Genomic DNA, 20,152 nt, shown 5'->3' with positions numbered 1-20,152 from the left:
TTTAGAAGTTGGTCTGGGTATTAGGGTAAATGAGAAATCAAGGTCCAAATACTTTGAACACAGATTACATTTTATAGGGAATAAATGTTCTTTAAATGAGCCCTTAGAAGGACCAGTGACTAAAAATCTTTCTATGCCTTTATTAGCAACTGGGAAGCACAGCAAAAACAAGTGAAAAGTTTCCCCAAAACTTTGTATTTAACTGACTTTCTTTCATTTTAATGCACACCTAAGACATATGAATGGTGGTAAAATGTTGATTAATCCTCAGAGAAATCCCTAGTGATACATTTATGACTTATAAGCCACACCTATTGCTGTGCTTTCTCTGTCTTGCAGATTTAATATCTTTACTAAATCATTTTATAAATGATTTTTATAAAGTTATTTAAATATAACTCATTTATAAGAAAATCAAGGGTCAAAATATTTCATAATTTTTTCCAGAGAAAATTATATATGGAAAAAAATGCATACTATCTGATTACTCTTAATCTAGATTCCCAGAAAGTAGGATCATACAAATATTTGTTGGTCACAGATTCTTTTTTTTTTTTTTTTTTTGGTCTATATCACAAATAGAAAAAAGACTTTTTGAGGACCTAAAATTCATATTCCGAAGCATGGTATGGAATGGAAGAAGCTTGAACTTTAGTGTAACTCATGATAATCAGTGGTATTTATTAAAAATAGAGGTGGGATAAATAGGTGGAGCACAGAGGATTTTTAAGACAGTGAAACTATTCTCCATGATACTACAAATGATAGATACATGTCATTACACATTCGTCTCAATCCATAGAATGTACAACAGCAAGAGGGAACCCTAATGTAAACTGTGGATTTGGGTGATAATGATGTGTCAATGTAGGCTCATCTATTAACAAATATACTGCTCTGATGGGGGATGCCAATAACGGGGAAGGCTACCCATTTGTTGGGGCAATAGGTATGTGGGAAATCTCTATACTCTCCACTCAATTTTTCTGTGAACCTAGAACTGCTTTAAAAAGTAGTCTATTAAAAAGAAGATAGAGGTGCTATGGCTCCCTTTCAGAAATTCTGATCAGTGTTCAGGGTGCCCTATGTTTAGCAAGCTCCGAGGGTGATTCTGATGTGCTCTAGTGGTGAGAACCACTGGTCTAGAATCCAGTCTCACCAAATCTCTGCTTCACAGAGCCCAGGACACACTAAGTAGGGTTGGTTCACAGCATTCTCCAAATCAAAGATGCCTGATATTTAGTCTGTGCTGGTCCAGAATAAGTCGAGTCCCTTGGAAGTCTTCCTAAAAAAGGGAAATCTCAATTGCAGGACCCAACATATTTGTCACCTGGAAATTGATGTCACTTCTGGCACTGGGCTAAACCACCTTGAGGTCAGAAGCAGGTATAATCATTCTCATTGTGTTGACCTACAGAAGAATGGCTTTTTAAATGCAGTCTTAGTTACACATGGATCTGAATAGGAAGTAGCTAAGAAAACTAAGAACAGCATCCACAGAGGTATAAAATACCGTCAAATCCTAAAACATTGTGAGACAAAGGTAGATAGAGAAAAGATAGAAAATAGTTTTATAAATCATTTCTAATGAAAAAAGTCCTTGAAATCCTATGATGATTGCAAAACAGCATTTCCTGTAACGCTTGTGGCAAAGGCCAACATGTTTTGAAAATATTTCTTAATTGCTCATGAATACCCTTAAGCAATTTCGTGGTCCACAATAGCTATTGAGCCTGAAACTGAATAGCAGATTTAGGGAGGACCCTCATTACCCCATTCATTGTATTACTTATATGACTCAGCCATGCGATGGTTTTAAGACTACTGAGTTAAAACAGAGAAAACAGTACTTAAGAAAACTTTGTTGATGGTCGATTTAGACAGATGTCAGGGAGTTTCCAGAGCTTGTGCGCTTTCTTTAAATGAATAATATTTTTTTTTTTAAAAACTGAAAAGAAAGGTGGTTAATTTTTCACCATACCAAGGATTTATTATTAATCTAAATTTGTCACCTAGTAGCTTTATACAAAGGGCTGGTGAAAATTACAAAATACCAGATAATCTATGCCCACCTCTATAACATAATCATAATGATGGTCATTGAGGTAGTTAATTTATTGTATTGTTGTTTCAGAATCAATTTGTTGCCATTTAACTGTAGTGTGTTGGTCTTTTTTTCTTGGTGGTTCTATCACTTCTCTGACTTTTGCCAGGGCCACTCTTCAGATCATGGGTATGTCTACAAAAATGAGCTTTTAGAAATGTTTACCAGGTAAATACCTAACATATATCCATGAAACTTACTTGATTTCTATATACATTATACTCTGAATTTTCATTTTTTTGGAAAAGGATTGAAATCCAAATTCATAAAATCCTAATTTCTTGCTTGTCCATTATATAGATACATTTGTAATTTATTAGAGAATTATTTTGGTACTTAATTCATATAAAAGAGTCTAAAATATAAAGCTTCGTCATCAACAGGTCTCTATGAAGGACTATGGTGTGAGCATTATTATTGCTAAAATATTTTTATGAATTACAACACAAGAGTTTGTGAAGAGAAGCATTTCTCCTGTTTATAGACTGTTCTGTTTCACTCTTTTTCTTTTTTTTTTTTTTAAGTGGACTCAATCATCGAGAAGAAAGAACTTAACAAATTCCCTTGAACAAAAGATAAGGTGCCTGGAAAAACAGAGAAAAGAGGTAATTTTGAAATATTAGTTGAAGCAACATGTGCCGTGGATTAATGCTGAGAATAAAATAGGCACCTAGTGCCTTTTATTTTTGTTATTGGGTCACAGTATTTATCTTAAGGATACTGGACTGCATTATTTTGAGAGCAAATACTTCTTTCTTATTCACCTACATATCTCTTACTCGGTCCCTCAGTGCTTGTGCAAATGAATAAAAATGACAAAGCCATAAATCCAATAATTATAATCTTAATTTTTTTTTAAACTTAGACATTTCCTCCACATGGGCTAGGTGAGCTTATCATCTGTGCCCTTTATGCTTGGCACTTGACACACCTTGAAACTCAAACTGTCAGAGGCTTTATTGCATCATTGATTAGGTGCTATGACTTCATGAGTTGGGCATCTGACCGACAGGGGTTAAGGAGCATTATCATAAAAGAAATTTGTTTTGAAATGTCATCGGGAATGTGATGGATAGTATTTTGAGTTCTGTTTTTCTGAGTTTAATGAATATTAGAACCTCTTTATTCTCCTTGACAGAGAAAGAGGTAAAAAGTTAACAATTTTGGCACTCTGTTGTCAATTTTGTAATTCCTTTTTGAAATCATTTTCTATGCTACAGCCTTCATGTCTTCTTCTATGGTTTCCTCTACCCTTCTTTGATACGGCATAAAATAGTGTGCCCTTCTGGAAAATTACTGAACTATAGCAGAGTAATGTTACCATAGCATAGAAATGTTAGTCCCTAAAATAACAACAGATCAGGGATCTTTACATAATAATATTATATAGTCTTATACTAAATAGTCATATCTATTTCCAGCATAAGAGTTACCTAGCAACTGCCACTCTGGATTAGATATTTTGTTTTGTAATTAAGAGAAAGTCTTGCTACATTTTAGTCATTGTGACAGTCTTCTCCATGTCTGTCCCATATTTATAGGTGTTGGAATTTCTCTTAATGTGGAAGGCTGTAGACTTCCCTTACAAGAAAAGTGAAAACAGGTCTCAGTGTTTTTTCTTTCATCTATTTGGCACACAGTTTTAAAACTTTCAAATTGTTTGCAGCCTAAATTGTTTCTAAATATTTTCTTATGACAAGACTATTATTCCCTGAAAAACCTATGCTTCCAAAAAGGTGATATTATCCATTAGCTGAGTATATAATACAAATCATGTACTGATTTTTTAAAAAAACACAGTATTGCAAGCAAATGATTATCAGTTAATTGAACTTGGAATTTTTTAATATAAATTCTGCCTTTAAAAAGCTAGAAGAAATATTTCATTATACAAATCAATGTAAGCACAAAAAATATGGAAAGGTTTGAAAAAAGGCCCTTCAAATATTAATAAATCTTACATAAAACCATTAATACTTACAATTTTTTATCAGATTCTGGTTAGATTAAACAAGAAGATGAAAATTCAAATAACTAAGCAAAGTTAGAAGTTGCTAATAAACTGTTCAACTGACTAGTCAAGATATACCTAAGGCTTAATAGTTTTTCATATGTGAACCAATTATGAAAGGCGAATGTGTTCAATTAACTTATCCCAGATCTACCAGAACTTGGTGGAAGGAATACTGTCTTCACCCATGGCTTCCAAAACCTTAGTAGCCTCGAAAAGTGATTTCATTTTGGCTAAATTTCCAAATGGGCAAAATCCTGTGTTGATTTACCAAACTTTAATAATTTCAGCTCCTGGAAGTTAACCAGCGATGGGATCAGCAATTTAGAAGCATGAAAGAGTTATACGAAAGAAAGGTAAACACCGCTCTGTTTGGTATTTGCTTTAAATCAGTAATCTGGGGGAGACAAGTATGTGAAGATTCTCATTGATTTCAACTACAGGAGATTTGTGGATAGCCAGCTGTCTGTTGAAAAATGATAAGGGGGAGGGTGCTGAGTGCATTATTGGCCTCTTGGTACTGAAGATTAATGAACGAAGGAACGTGTCAGTGAAATGTCTTAAGCATGGCAAAAGAAAGGTACTAAATATAGCCCCCAGTGCTGTCTCTAGAGTTCTTGCCCACATTTATCATAGCTCACACAGTATCCTGGCCTCGGCTTTGTTACTAGCAGCCATAAAAACACAAGGTTATAAGTGCGGTGAGAAATGGCTTAAAGTTCATACTTTTTTATGCAAGGCTACTTCTCTAATTCTTTACAGCATAAGCTGTTTTCCACAGAAAAAGAGACAAGCAGTGTTAGCGGTGAAAGTGTGAGGGGAAGTGGGGAATCCCTTCTTCTCTCCAAAGCATGTTCTCTGTCAAGAAACGTTTGCTTTGGTGAGAAAGAAATTTTTAGGAGGAAATATATTTTAAAGGGTAAAAGTCAGTTTATAGTTTAAAACCATTCCATGTTCTAAAAGAGAGGAAAGAGAAAGTAAACTCCCCCAAATAATTCAGAATCAAGAAACTTGACCACAAGTGAGTAATACATTAGTATTGCTCTTTTCTTCCTCATTTTGATACTCAGAGTATTAAATTTGGAAAGAGCAGGATAACGTTTCACTACACCAGGCCATGGTCAAGCCACCTTATAATATTCGGTCTGGACAGCTTTGGGATCTCCAAATTTTAAGGCACATGATCCCAGAGAAAATTGTTTAAGCTGCCTTCCTGAACGGCTTGCAGCTGCATGAAGACCCAGGGTTAACAATGGTCACAGTTCCCATCTTTGATGAAGTGCCTGTCCCTAAGGCTTTTCTCACTGGACCCTTGTCACTCAGACGACTAATTTGGCATTTAGTAGCAGGTCAGATGCTGCAGGTTACTGATGAGTTAAAGGTCATGTCTGTTTTTCGGCAAGGTAGGCATATTCACTTATCGCCTATCCTTCGCTGTCCTTTTCAGATCAGATGAGGCACACCTTGCGAGCTGAGAATAGAATGACAAGCCTAGAAGGCTCCCTTAAGGTCTACGGGTTTATTTCCTCGAAAGTGGTGTGGTCTAAGAGAAAGGAGGCTGGAGGCCGTTTTGGTGTTTGCTTTTTTTTCTTGTAGAGGAAACTTCTTTTTAAAAGCAAAAGACCCGATCTTGGTTTGGGGCGGTGGGAAGAACAGCCACTCCCTAGGGGACGCCCAAGACTGAGTCAGTTCTGTCCCCGGGTGCTTAGGCTGGGAATAAATCCAGGGGTTTGTGGGCTTCAGGCGAGGTGTCGGCAGCTGTCTGTGAACCGCTTCTACAGGTCGCAGAACTGAAAACGAAACTGGACGCCGCAGAAAGCTTCCCAGGCACGCTGGAGAAGGAGCTGCCGCAGAGCCAGAGGGAGAGCGACCGGCAGCAGCGCGAGGAGGTGGGCGGGGCTCGGGGAGCGACCTCCCCGCCCCCAGGAGCGCGCGGTAGTGGGTGGGGGCGGGGGCACCTGCCTCCAGACGGTTGAACACCAACCGTTTATTCAAATCAACCCTCTGCAGAGCGGTGACCGATGGGCAAGGCTGTACGGGTTACGCAAGTCCCCAGAGCCAAAAATAGGGGCCACTTCTCTAGAATCAGGAGGCGGGAGGTGCCCGGCTCACTTCCTTCTTTGCCGCGCAAACAGGCAGACCTTCATTTGCCCGGCTCCTCCCGCGGGGAGAACTGAGCCGGGGCTTTGGGGTATCTTTCTCGGACATCGCCGCCTGGGAGAAAATTCATTCTGCGTTTTTGCTTTTACTCATACCGATCATTTTTATTACCGGTGTTGATAATACGACAATTCCTTGTATTTGTACAGCTGCTTTTCAGCTTACACAGAGCTTTACAAATAAGTGTTACTTTTGTCATCTTAAAAATATAACATTTTTGAAAAGTATCTCACCCTCGTCGTCTCATTTAACATCCTCAGCCCATCTGTGAGGAGACTCTTATTTTTGCCGTTTTAGAGATGAGAAGGCTGAGACGTAGGGCTTCGATGACTTAATGTCGTCGATCATGTAGCACGTGGAAAAATGGGACTTGAGCCCAGTCTCCAGACTGGAAGCCCCCTTTAATCCTCCTGAGAACTAGAAGGTGGCCATTGAGGTGATGGCATCTCTTAAAATAGACTCCCGGTTTTACTTTTAGTTATGGGACTCCATGGATTTGTAGAAAATGGCAGGAGACCCTTGAGCTCAAATGGCCTCTCATTTTTTTCAGGCATGTTAGGGAAGAACGAGAAGGGTAGATTTTCTCAGGTGAAGTCTTGTGATGCAGTTGGCTGTATTTTAAAACGTGCACAAATCTTAAGGCAATGTCACAAATCAGTGCAGACATCATCAGTCCAGTTTCCCTTCCTTGCTTAGCAACTCCCTTTCTGCCACGTAAGAACCTTTCGGTTCCATGTACTCGCAGCACAGGAATCATGGTAATTTTTTCCCTATGCAGTTGGGACCATTTTCTTGTGGAAATAATTTTCTCTTAAACTATGCTAAGTTAGAAAAAGATTGGTAAATTTTCTATGTGTGCATATGGACCTATTCTGTTTAAACAAAGGCAAAGAGAAGTGTTTTCACTTTTAAAGAAAATGACTCACCTAAAGTGGATTTCTTTAATCATTGTGATGGGAAATATTAGCTATTAAAATAATATACTTTAACATATATCTTAGCTACTTCCTCATCTCGATTTACCTAAATTCCAGAATGTTTATTTTACTGGGTTAAAACTGCAGTCTCATTAAAAATTCAGTTCACTCCACAAAAAGTTTACTGTCCAGAATATAAAATTAAGAGATAGGAGGCAGATGTTGTCTGAATCCAGAGTCTGTTAGTGTCTAAGCCACCGACCTTGCTTCAGGTACTTAAAACACTGGATTCCTTGAAGGTGATCTGGAAAGTGGAGGAGTGATGGCAGTTGGACTAGCTCATCTCCACCTTTTAAAAGTAATCATCAGAACAATACAGTGCTCTGAATAATTATCTGTGGTGAAATGTCTTTTTTCCTGAGGTTTTATCTTTTATCCTCTTCTCCTTCTCTCACCAGTCCTGAATGATGCAGGATTGGACTTTGAGATATTTGGTATCTTTTGTTGCAATGACACTTTGCATATTAGAACTTTCAGTTATTTTTACCGAGTCACTCTTTCATCACCTTGTAAGGGTGCATAGCAAGTAGCTTTTTCTGCAGACCCATTTGACCCTTGAAAGTGAGGAGTGGGGATTCTGATGGCTTGTTCTGGGGTCACGAAACTTAGTAGCAGTAAGGATAACATAAAGATTTCTTCTATCCTAATCCTGACCTCCACCCAGAGATTATTGCTCAAATGGAATGTTAAGTGAAAATCTAGCAGGTCCTGTTTCTTGTTTGTTTGTTTGTTTGTTTTTTATTTCAGAAGTAGTCCTACAATATCATCTCATCTGAATTTTATTGATTTTGAATTTGTTTTCTTGCTTTCTACTTCAGAAGGAAAAGGAGAGCCTAAATGAAGAATTACATGAATTGAAGAGAGAGAATAAGCTTTTGAAGGAAAAAAATGCTCTCGCGAACCAGAAGAAGCAACATTTTGAATGCGAAATAAAACGCCTCAATAAGGTATCAGGCCAGGTGAAGCTGGAGAGATCAAATGAGAGGTTTCTGTATAAAGAGCACTTTCTGGGCTGAGGCTCACAGCAAAATCCACACTGCAATGCAGCTCACAGTCTCGGGGGCTTGCACGGGAGGTCTCTGTAATTGCATAAATCACTCCTCTCTGCTTCGTTCAGCCATACTTGGCTAAGAATTTTTTGGTGAATTCATGTCTCTGCAAAGAATTGTCATTAAAGAAAGAGATAAGGAGAAATTATAGAAGAGAGTAAGAACTTTTTTTTTTGGTAGTTCAAAGAACCACATAAAGCAAGTGGGTGTTTGCGAATAGTAGCGTTATCTCTTGGTCAACCGCAAAAGTTTCCTGAGGAAAGCAGGCTGCTCTTTAAAATCATCACTGTGGAGCTGCTGAGTGTAGTACAGACTATATGGAAGCAGGCTAAATGCCAAACCCAAAAATGAGATGGCGGCCTTCCTGAGAATAAGCCTAAAACTCACCTTTAATGGGGGGTTGGGGAGTAGGGTGTAGGTCTATTAAGAAAATGCTGGTGATTTAATGCCTTTGCTCCAACAATTCAAAGGAGCCTGTGAATTGTTGCAAAAGGATGACGTGTGTGTGTGTGTGTGTGTGTGTGTGTGTGTGTGTGTGTGTGTGTGTGTGTTGTTTTAATGAACTAAACCTTAATTTTCTTGGGGGGAGGGATTGCTGACTTGTTCAGGGAAAAAAAATAAATCCTTTGCTGTTGACTTTTCCAAGAGCCACGTCGTATGTGGACCATAGTAATACTTGTAGTACATGGTTGAGTTGAGATAGTCATCTCTCAAGCTAGATATTTCTTGACCAAAGTAACAGAAATTATCTTCTAAAAAAAGAGTAGGTGGTTGACTGGCCTTAAACACGTGCTCAGTGCTTGCCTTTGGGGCCGTGTGCCATCTTGTAGTTAAGTAGTGTTCAGAGGTGTAACTTAAATATCCCCAAAGTGTTAACTATATGCCTGTATGGTTGATAGGGTGCTTTACAAATGTCATGCTATGTTTGGTCTGTTTATGGGGCAAGTTATTATTCAGGAGAAAATGAGAAATTGGAGATTGACTTCGTAAACAATGTACTTCTCTGTCGTTTAAGAGAGAAAAACAATGTTCAGAGATACAAATTCAGGGCAAATGAATTTTCTGTCTTAATCACTGCTGGAAATCCTTCACAAATGAATTAGAGGAACTGACATTAATTGAGATTATATTTGAAATCTCTCCCATTTTTAATATGTTATTACTTATCAGTTTTCTTCTGTTCTCTATTTCTATAAATGTAGGCACAAGGATATAAAGCCTGTAGAAATTAAAACAGCCAAGAACTCTGTTTTTTACTCAAACCCATGTATAACCTTCATTTTTGTGTAGGTGTGTTTATAGAAAATTTTTTTTAATTAGTAAAAACTTTAAAACTCATGATTATAATCATAAAATCTCAATGAGAAAAATTAATTTCAGTAAAATTCAGAGCTTGTCATCTTCTCAAAGAGGATTTTTCTGGTTATCTTAATTAAAATTGCATACTCCACTTCTAATATTTCCTGTTTTAATTTTTCCTTGGAATTCATTGCATTCTAGTATATGCATAATGTCTCATATTTATTATCTTAATTGTATCCTGTCTCCCAGTCTTGATTGTAAGCTCCATGTGGGCAGGATATTTGCAGGGCAGACTTCTCTCCTAGGCAAGATGGACACAGTATTGAGGGCCCACAATACTTACAGTGGCCCATTAATATGCTTAATTCCTCTTAAAGTCAGAGGAAAAAAACTAAAGTATGAGGTTGAAAAAATATTTTCATATTAATATTAACATATTCATCTTTGTAAGAATGCAATTATAATATATAATTTTACTACATATTTATTTGGAGGAAGGGACTACACAAAGACAACAGTCATAATGGGGCCCTGAGTTTCTCTATTTTGTTCACTGCTATATTCCAAGTGCCTAGAACAGGGCCTTGCTCATAATATGCTCTTAAATATTTGTTGACTGGATGAATGGATGAATGAACTAATTAATGTAATTTGCTGGTACATAGTATGTTCAGTAGCCAACTTTGGCCCTGAGATTCATGCTTTAATAGGCGTAACACATTACTTATGAGTAGTAAGAAAAAATAAAAGGTACTTCAAGCCAGAAAAGATTTCATCTCACACATGTATACCTTCAACTGTCACTTTAAAAACATAGACAGAAAGTGATGAGCTATAAAGAGATTTTTTTTCTCATTTTTTTCTCATTTAGTGCAAAGAGATTTTTTTCTCATTTAGGTTTTTTCTCATTTAGTATTAGTGTCTAATGAAATGTAAGAAATTATTATTTTACAGTATAGATTTTTCTTCTGTTCGCTTTTACCACTGCAATAAATAGAAGTTACTCAAAATGATGATTTGGGTAGCTAATTGTGCACACCATTCATCACAGCATGGAAATTTGGGGTCCACTCTGCTTGCACAAACCCACTGCCTGCTGACCCGGTCTCAGCAGAAATTGGTAGCATGTCACCTTAGCAATTAACATATGGTTTTCAGAAGTTCACACAACTGTGTGTACTGAATTTTACTTATTTGCTTTGAGGGAGATACCTAAGGGCATTGTTTTCATCAGGTTCTTGACAGAGAAGCCAGATGTTTGATCAAAGTGAGAGAAATTACCTGAGGCTAGTCAACCAGGGCCACCCATGGGCAAAATTGCTGTGTCTGACATCTTGCCATTGTGAGATGGGTAGATCTGTTTAGTATATCCGTGCTTATGGTAAACTGCTGCTCTAGAGTAGGTTACAGGTGTTTGTTCAAGGAAGTTGGAAAACCCCAAGATGGAATAAATGTCTACTAGACTCACCTTTCGTTTATGACTCATTTGCAAAATTTCTAGAAGTCTGAATAGCATGAAAGGTAGATCAGAAAATTCAAATATTACAAGACCTACAAAAATCGTCTATTCATAGCTGTAGGATATAGAACCAGCATATTTGATTATCTTGACTCACTTGGCTCACCCCACCCTAGATTCTATTACTAGTGACACATTTTTTAAAAATATAACTATTATGATAATTCCTAGAACTATGTAGCTTAGCAATAAATTCTAACAAAACATAAATTATTAAACAACTTCTGTTGTCTAATAATTCTTGGAGGAAGAAAAGAGTTCTTGTTTTTCTTACAACTACCTGAAAACTGATATTTACATCAGGCTAGACTATAAGACATTCTATTAGGAAATTTCTAATCTTAACTATGCATATTTAAGACCTTAAATTTGCTTTGCTTTTCTATCCTTATGACCATATTGTATAGTAATGCAGGGAAGTGCGTTACTAATAGATTCATCAAATGAACACCATCGAAGCTACTAAAGAAATAGAGAGGTAGTAAAGTCTTGGAGCTTTGGAAGTGAGCCTTTTCTATTTGTATAGAGGACTCATTTGATAATGAGCAAGTAGGCATATTGTGTGTGGGCTCTGAGACCACAACAGGATGAGGCATGTTCTGTCACAATTTTTGGTGGCCGTTTTATTTAACTCATCATGAGCCAGAAGTCTTCAGAACAGAGACAATGTCTTTCATATAATCTGAAAAAGTATAGTATATGTAAGAGTGCCGTGGAATTATGAGCAAGGATGATGATCTGGTTGGCAAATCTAAGTGTCTCTTATTCGCTTCACTTCCTCACCCCACGGTGAAAACACCAAGTTGTACTGCATGTCAAGAAAGCAGAGCACTCTCTCCACCCTCTAGTGGGTTAATGGATGTTTTATTGGAGAATAAATATGACTGTGTCTAGGCCAAGGCATGTTATGCTGAAGGAGTACAGAGCAGAACCGTACAACAGTGGATAATGAATCTGCCTGGGTTCCCATTTATGTGAGTTTCCCTCTGTCCTGTAAGGAACATGGTTATATAGCAGAAATATATTATTCAAAAATGTCATCTGATGGGGATATATGTATATGTATAGCTGATTCACTTTGTTATAAGCAGAAACTAACACACCATTGTAAAGCAGTTATACTTCAATGAAGATATTTTTTTTAAAAATGTCATCTGAGATCAGGAGCATCAGCTTTTGAGGAATGCAGATTCTCAGGCCCTGCTTCCAGATATACTGATTCAGGATCCCTGGAGGCAATGCCCAGGTGTGGGTGTGTTTGCTACCTCTCCAGGTGATTCTGATGCTCCCTAAAGCTTGAGCCTTATTGATGGAGCATATATTTGACTGAAGCAGAGACTCTAGAGAAAGGCTGTGTATCTGTTTTCCACTCATGGTTGGCTAGGTGGAAGGGGCTCTAACACCAAAGCCTTCTCAAGTAACAATGAGAGTTGAATAACATAAGTACCATCATGGAGAAAAGACGGAGATTCTGATATAAATGCATATATGAAGAAAGTTACTCAGTGATGAAAGTAGCATTAAAAATGAAATTCTACCTTAGGAGTGCATTTGAGATGACTGTAAGAATTGTAGAGAAATTCATATGATGTGGCAACTCTCAGGCCAACAGTGTGCTTATCTTATAACACAGGCCCTTCAGGATGCCTTGAAAATGGAGTGTTCTTCATCTCCTGAGGACTGTTTGGGGAAGTCTGAAATGGAGTGCAGCCATGAGGAGATGAGAACAGAAATGGAAGTGCTCAAACAGCAGGTGAGAAGTTGAAAGTGGAGCGATCATGCGCAGAACTTAGGGCCCATTGTTCACGCTGCTTTAGCCAGTTCTGGAAGTCCTCCTATTCAAAACGTGTCAAAGGTTTTTGCATATATTTTAATTAGAATTACCTAATTTTAAAGCTTTATGGGAAAATATAGATCCCCTAGTCCAACTCTCACACTTTATAAAAGAGAAAATTGAGTTTCAGATGGGTTAAGTGGCTCGCCCAAGATCCTACACTTAAAAAGGGGGCATGCTAATTAACCTCTTAGTGAAATTCTATTAGCACTGGGTCTAGAGGGTTTCACGTAGACATGATTTATTTTGAAGACACTATTAACCCAAACTCTGGACCTTTTCAGAAAATGGTAGCAGCTGGGCTATTATTCTGTAGCTGCAGGCCTCTGGGCTTTTGAACAATGAGGGCAGCTTTAAAGGGAATACTCTGCACTATCACAGTCACTGAAGAGCCAGGTCTGTTCATCTACCCCTACATACACATGGCACCACCTAGGAATTTACTGGTGTACAATGGTTTCCTCCTCCTACCTCGCCCAACTTCACTCACTGTTTCCAAGTGCACAGCAAGAGTAAAGGATGTTCTCTCTAAGCTTCTGCATGCACCAGCAACATAGGGCTGTGGGGATATAGCACTGCCTAAACTACTTGAGTCTAATTTTAGTTCAGCCAGCTGGAGCTGGCTTAGCTGAGGAGCCACCCATGCATATCACATCTCTTTTCCTGTAAGAGGTTAAATAAACTAATATAAGCAAAGGGCTGGAACAGTTCAAAGTGATATTGATAAGTACAGGAAATATAGGAATTCCAATCCCAGAGGCACACATTGTCAGTAATATGTTAGCAATGGCAGGGGCAGGGGATAGGATGTCATAGAACAAAGAGCCGAGAAGTATTATTTTCTGATGCCTCTGGGTATGACTTGTTGGCTGTTTTGCCCTGAGCAAGTGCCAATTACAAGGATTCCTGATGCAATACAAGGAAGAATAGAGCAATTGTGATATTGTTGTTGTTATTTACTTTATTGTTATTACTTCATAGGAAGTAACCTATCTATAAATCTAAAAAATTCAGAGCATTTGACATAAAGTTGGATTTTCTCTTCCATCAACTCAGTTTGAATAATCTGCTTCATTACATTCAGGATCAAATATACAGCTTGAAAATAGACCCATGGAAAGAGTAAGTGTATAATCAGAGTGTTAAAACTGCCAAATTCTCAACCCCTAAAGTACCACTGGCGCTAGCCAGGATTCCTCTGAAAAAGGTACTGCTTACGTTCAGACACCTGAGTCATCTTCAGTGCTCCCATATAATGTACACCACATGCGAGAGAGTTGCTCTTACACGTGTTTACAGTAAAGGTTTAATTCGTATTTGATACAGACAATGGCAGGTAGTCTTCTTCTCATAAACCCCAAGAGTAGACCAGAATCCGTCTCCTTCGTTTCTGTATGGCCCTTTTGCTAGCTTTCGGCATTCACATTTTAACTGTGCACATTTCTAATTGGGTACCCACAATCATTACATCACCAAGTGCTGCGTGAAACCCTAAAGGATTTAAATTCACAAAGAAACTGAGCTTGAATCTTGGCCATCTAAGTGATGAAATTGCTATCAGTGTTGTGTTTGATACAGAGTGTTCTGTTCTAATCAGATGGACTTCTCCCACTTCAGATGCCTCTGGTAATTATTTACAGAGCATTGGTTTAACTGTGTCTGGATTTGAATCGAGCTCTCAACCAAAAAAAAAAAATACCCCAAAACAAAATGTCAGCTTGGCTGGGTATAATTCCCTTGCAACCTTCTGGTGAATAAAGCCTTGAAATTAAATATGTATATCTGCATCTAGATCCATGTAAAATGTTTAATTCCCCCCCCCCTTGCCTATTACATTTTGTTCTATTATTATTGACTTAAAATTGATAATCCTTTAGTTAAAATTTGTTGCACTGTTGCTGATGGTGGTGCAATGTGCATTAACTTTAATAGACGAAATCTAGCTACTAGGTTCGCATGTAAGGTGTAGGTTAAATCTGGTTTTAGAGGAATTCCTTTGCTTCATTTCTTAAGCTTCATTTGTTTTCATAATTCCACATTCTAGTCTCCAAGCCATCAGCCAACACTACTCCAATTAAAACAATAATAATTAAATCTGTTTTGGGGGGGTTTGTTTTGATTACTTTTCTGGAATATTTGGAGTACCTCTTGAGAGGCATTCCACTAGAATGTTACTCTTTTTTATGATATACTCCCACAATTATTTCTAAAGGCCAACTCTGGTGAATATCTTTCAATAAACATGCTTTGCTTTCCCACATACATGAGCCTTCCATTTCTATCTTGTGCTAAACTTATAATTTATATTTAGAAACTTTGGCATGTCAGTTTTTAGTGGCTTCACTTAGCAGCTATTGTCAGTAAACTGTCTTTCAGAACTTCAAGCAATATTTATACATCAAAGCCTTGTTTTAGAGATGGATGATTTGCTCCAAAACAGTGAAACTTAACACTGATGGGGTGGGAGGAGCAAGGCTTCATCACAATAATGGAATATGCAATAAAAAATCGGTGAGGGGAATTATTTTCAAAATATCCGTGTTATTACTTTACTTATGAATTTCTGATATATGCTCAAGGAGAAAAAAGTTGAGAACTGCCATTATAAACAAAGTGAAAGATAAAATTATAGTCATATGTATCAAGATAGAGCCCCACCATAAAGAAATATTCATGAAAAGAGGACGGGAATGTCTCAGATTGGACAAATGCAGATAGCACCACTCCAGAACTCATTTAAATGGCTTAAGAGAAAAGGAAGCTAGCAGTAACAGTAAGTTAATATTTCCTAGGTGCAAATATACGAAGAAGACTTCAAAAAGGAGCGATCAGACCGAGAAAGACTTAATCAACAAAAAGAGGAGCTACAGCAAATTAATCAAACTTCTCAAACCCAGTTGAACAGGCTGAATTCTCAGGTATAAGTCCAAATAATCTTTGCCAGCACGTATGTATTTTATTTTTATTTTCTCATTTAAAAATCCAGACATTTTGGCTTCTGTTAATTGCCGTTGGATTTTTTTTTTTTTTTTGAGAGATTAGCACCTGGTATGAAATCATTCTTAAACAATCCTGTAAAGAGATGAAAATGACTAGAGATTTCTTTCATCTTAAGTATATTAAGGAGTTTTCCAAGAAATTGGATTCCAAAGTCTTTTATAAAATCCAATTCTTTTGATCTTTTTCTCATAATATTTATCTTGGTAGAATGGGAGTTGGAACTACCTAGCACTCAAATTCAAAGCCAAAACACTCTAGTACAGTGAAGTTGTTTCTAAATTCTTATCATTTTCTTTGAAGGGCTATGTTGGAATGTTCCTGTCTTCTAAAAACATACATACTAAATGTCATTTATATACCTAGTGAAACCAAGAATTTTGTTCAGTGGGTTCCCAGATTTAAAGTAACTGGAGTGCTCTCAAGGAAGCCAGATAATGTTAGCCACTTTATTAGACTAGAATATTAAATGTAAGCATACTAAAATTAGGTGCAAGAGAATTTATTAAACATAGACTCGGGAAGTTGCCGTGATGGGTAAATATTCATGTTAATGAGGGAAATGTAGCTAACACAAATTTGGCTTAAGAAAAAACAATGAACCACGAAATTTTTAATTTGCAAAATTATGCATTGTTTTTCAATAAATAAGAAATTGTTGTGGGACAGGGTGTGACAGCTCTGTAGCTTCAAGATTCTTAGTCTTAAAAGAGATTTTAAACTCTTTGTCATCCCCTTCTTCCTAATACAAAGTAGATTGTGAGTTAAATTTAGTTTCTTCTTTGACATCTTTTTTAAGGATTAACTTTAAATTCCTAGTTTTACATGGAGAATTATCTGGCAGAACCATTACCTTTCTAAGAAACTGGAAGGAATAAAATAACGGTAAAAATATAATAAAATGCTTTTTCTGAAAATAATTCATGCAACATAATTTTACAACAGTGGGTGAGAAAATGTTCTGATTGTTCTTGGTGAGAAAATCACTGTCTCAATTTGTATGCCTTACCTGCAAAGCTGCCTTAATTTTTTTGAAGTTGTCACTGCACAAATCATTTTACTTCCTGCCATATTTTAATTTTATTCATTCTACTACATTAAATTCAGATTGATGATAAATATTTGTCTAGACTGGCAATGTTCTTGCCATTATAAAAGCTGTAGTACAGCCAGAAACACACAACCACATACTTACATTATAGACTATAATTCACAGTAATTTTCATTCCCGTGTCATCTGTAATTTTTGATTGATATCAAAAAATAAATGTATTGTCTAATTACAGTACAGTATAACTGCTTATGAACTAGGGGAGGATCCTAGTGATATGCTAAAACTATCAAAATTTTCTATATAATGATAATCCAAGCATTTATTCTTCAAAAGTCTCCTTTACTCAGGTGAAAGGAAGACAGAATTCACCAGATGTAATAGATGGTTTAGCAATCTATGTTAAATGTATTAACAGCAGATTAAATGCCGTGATAGAATAGGCATTACCTTATTTGAGTAGCATATTACCTGTGGTCCAAACGGACCACTTGACCAAAGGAATTTTTAGGTCAAATCGATCTGCCACTAGTTGCTTACATACCAGAGTTTATTCTTCCTATCACGAAGGACATTTTAAGGCAATGACTGGTAAAACAGTCAGTGTGGTGAAGTGAAAGATACTTAGGAGATACTTAAGGATAAAAGCCCAATGTTCATGCCTGCTTTGACAATCAGTGAGGACCTTGAGCAAGTATTCAACCTTTCTGTGCTTTCTTTTCTTCATCTGTAAAATGAAAAAGTTGGAGTAGATGATCTCTAAAATGTTCTTATAACTCTAAAACCTCTGTCTCTAAAAATAAGTTGCTTAACCTCTCTTAGCATACTCACCTGTAAAATATAGATAATGGTACCTACCTCATGACTTCACAAAGTTGTTCTCAGGGTTAAGTGAACAAAAATCTATGCAGAAACATCTAGTTCAAGTCATGGCTCACAGGTATTTCATAAATAATCTGTTGGAAGGGAGAATTTTTAATAGTTTCATTTAGTTGTATAATTAGCCTGCCACATTCAGTGCCTCGTAATCTCATTTTGATGCTTTCTTTCTGCAAGGCATTCTGCTATATGCTGTGAGGGAACTAAAAAATGATCCTTTCTATTAAAAGACTCACAAGGTAATGAGGGGGACATATATAGTCTGTCCTCATCATTTTTGCAGATTCCATTTTTGTGAATTTGCCTACTCACTAAAATATATTTGTCACCCCAAAATCAATTCTTGTGCCACCTTTAAGGTCATTTGTGAACTTGTACAGAGCAGCAAAATACTTGAGCTTCCTGACACACTTGTTCCCAGTGGAGGTCCAACAGGTGATGCTGTCTTCTTCTTTCAGATCTCATACTGTAGAAAGTGTCCTTTTCATGGTCTATACAGTGCCACATTTTTCACATATTTGTGCTTTTTGGTGGTGATTTCACTTTTTTTTTAATAAATTTATTCTATTTATTTTATTTTTGGCTGCGTTGGGTCTTCGTTGCTGCATGCGGGCTTTCTCTAGTTGTGACGAGCAGGGGCTACTCTTCGATGTGGTGCGTGGGCTTCTCATTGTGGTGGCTTCTCTTGTTGTGGAGCACGGGCTAGGAGCGCAGGCTTCAGTAGTTGTGGCACACGGGCTCAGTAGTTGTGGCTCACGGGCTCTACAGCGCAGGCTCAGTAGTTGTGGTGCACGGGCTTAGTTGCTCCACAGCATGTGGGATCTTCCCGGACCAGGGCTCGAACCCATGTCCCCTGCATTGGCAGGCGGATTCTTAACCACTGCACCACCAGGGAAGTCCCCGGTGATTTCATTTTTTTTAAGTGGCCCCCGAGCATAGTGCTGAAGTGCTGTCCAGTGTTCCTGAGCACAGGAAGGCTGTGATGTGCCTAATGGAGAAAAGGCATGTGTCAGATAATCTTCATTCAGGGATGAATATAGCGCTATTGGCCATGAGTTCAATGTTAATGGATCTATAATATTTATTAAATGAGGTGTCTTTAACAGAACACACGTAAAACAAAATAATGTATTGATTGATTTACAAAAATGGCATGACCAGAAGCTGGTAGGAACCTAAGCCTGCATTTCCCTGGGAGAAATGGTTCAGTGTTTGCTACTTCTGTGTTCACAGTGACTTTATAGAGCATAACTACTGTGAATCATGAGAACTGACTGTACATAGTACACATTAGACTATAAAAAGTCATATAGTAAATGTAAGATGCTATCTATATGGGAGGACCAAAGGAGAGAATAATTCTGATAGGTAGGACTTGGAAAGGTATCATACAGTAGGGGACATTTGACCTTGCTTTATAGGGATATAAGGATGACAATAGCATTACTAAAGAGTCCAAGGAAAACCAGCTTTCCCTAGATGTGTCAGATGTTGGGGGAACCCAGCATAGGTGACTCTGCTGGATGAGGTTGGACCTTAAATAGCAAGAAGCATGAAGTGTAGCAGTGTGCCTTTGAACAAGTTACTCAGCATCTCATGCCTTAGTGACCTCATCTGTAAAATAGGAATAATAATGTTAAGTATCCCATAGGGGTATTGGGAAGATTGAATGTGAGCTATTAAGTGTAAAGCACTTAGATCACTGTCTGGCATGTATTAAGTGCATATGCAACTTCTAAAATTTATTGTGGAAGCCTTTGACTGTACAATTGACCAATTCCAATTACATTCAATAAGCAGTAGAAGCTGTTTCTATATCCATATCTATGTCTATATCTATATTTATATCTAGAGCTAAATACATCAACCTAAAACTGAGAATTATAATGGCCCCAACAAATTGGAATAACAATTTTAAACTATCCAACTTTCCAAACTTCATTTGGGAATTTCAAGATAGAACCAGTGCCTGTCTGAAAAATCCAAAACTCAGCTATTTTCGTTGGCATGACTGTTATCAATGCTTCACCCCCTGGATTTCTGAGTAGATCACTGCCCTCTGGGCCAAGAGTAGCTTTAGAACACTTGAGCTCTTTCTGATATACAAATGCCTTTGTTTTGTCCACAGATAAAAGCTTGTCAGATGGAGAAAGAAAAACTAGAAAGGCAATTAAAACAGGTATGTTGATCCTTACTTAAATTCACCAGTCCTCTTGTCGTGTTTGAAATGCCAACTTTAAGTTTTACTCACACATTTATTCCCAAGTAC

The 20,152-nt window shown here is 37.4% G+C and overlaps 1 protein-coding gene across 2 annotated transcripts in view; it reads left to right on the top strand.

Annotated features, from left to right (window-relative positions):
• The window catches only part of TNIP3 (TNFAIP3 interacting protein 3), a 59,825-nt gene that overhangs the window by 24,500 nt on the left and 15,173 nt on the right, over positions 1 to 20,152 (top strand). For both annotated transcript variants that reach the window (XM_082462982.1, XM_082462981.1), the window contains 7 exons: positions 2,629 to 2,709; positions 4,406 to 4,471; positions 5,897 to 6,004; positions 8,071 to 8,199; positions 12,756 to 12,875; positions 15,749 to 15,874; positions 20,012 to 20,062. In XM_082462982.1, coding sequence (XP_082319108.1) covers positions 2,629 to 2,709; positions 4,406 to 4,471; positions 5,897 to 6,004; positions 8,071 to 8,199; positions 12,756 to 12,875; positions 15,749 to 15,874; positions 20,012 to 20,062 — 681 coding nt within the window. The remainder of the gene's footprint in view (positions 1 to 2,628; positions 2,710 to 4,405; positions 4,472 to 5,896; positions 6,005 to 8,070; positions 8,200 to 12,755; positions 12,876 to 15,748; positions 15,875 to 20,011; positions 20,063 to 20,152) is intronic.

This window comes from Balaenoptera physalus (assembly GCF_965194825.1).
Source record: "Balaenoptera physalus genome assembly, chromosome: 5".
NCBI lineage: Eukaryota > Metazoa > Chordata > Mammalia > Artiodactyla > Balaenopteridae > Balaenoptera > Balaenoptera physalus.
Note: the sequence above shows the minus strand (reverse complement) of the source record. Positions and strands in the feature narration are given on the sequence as shown.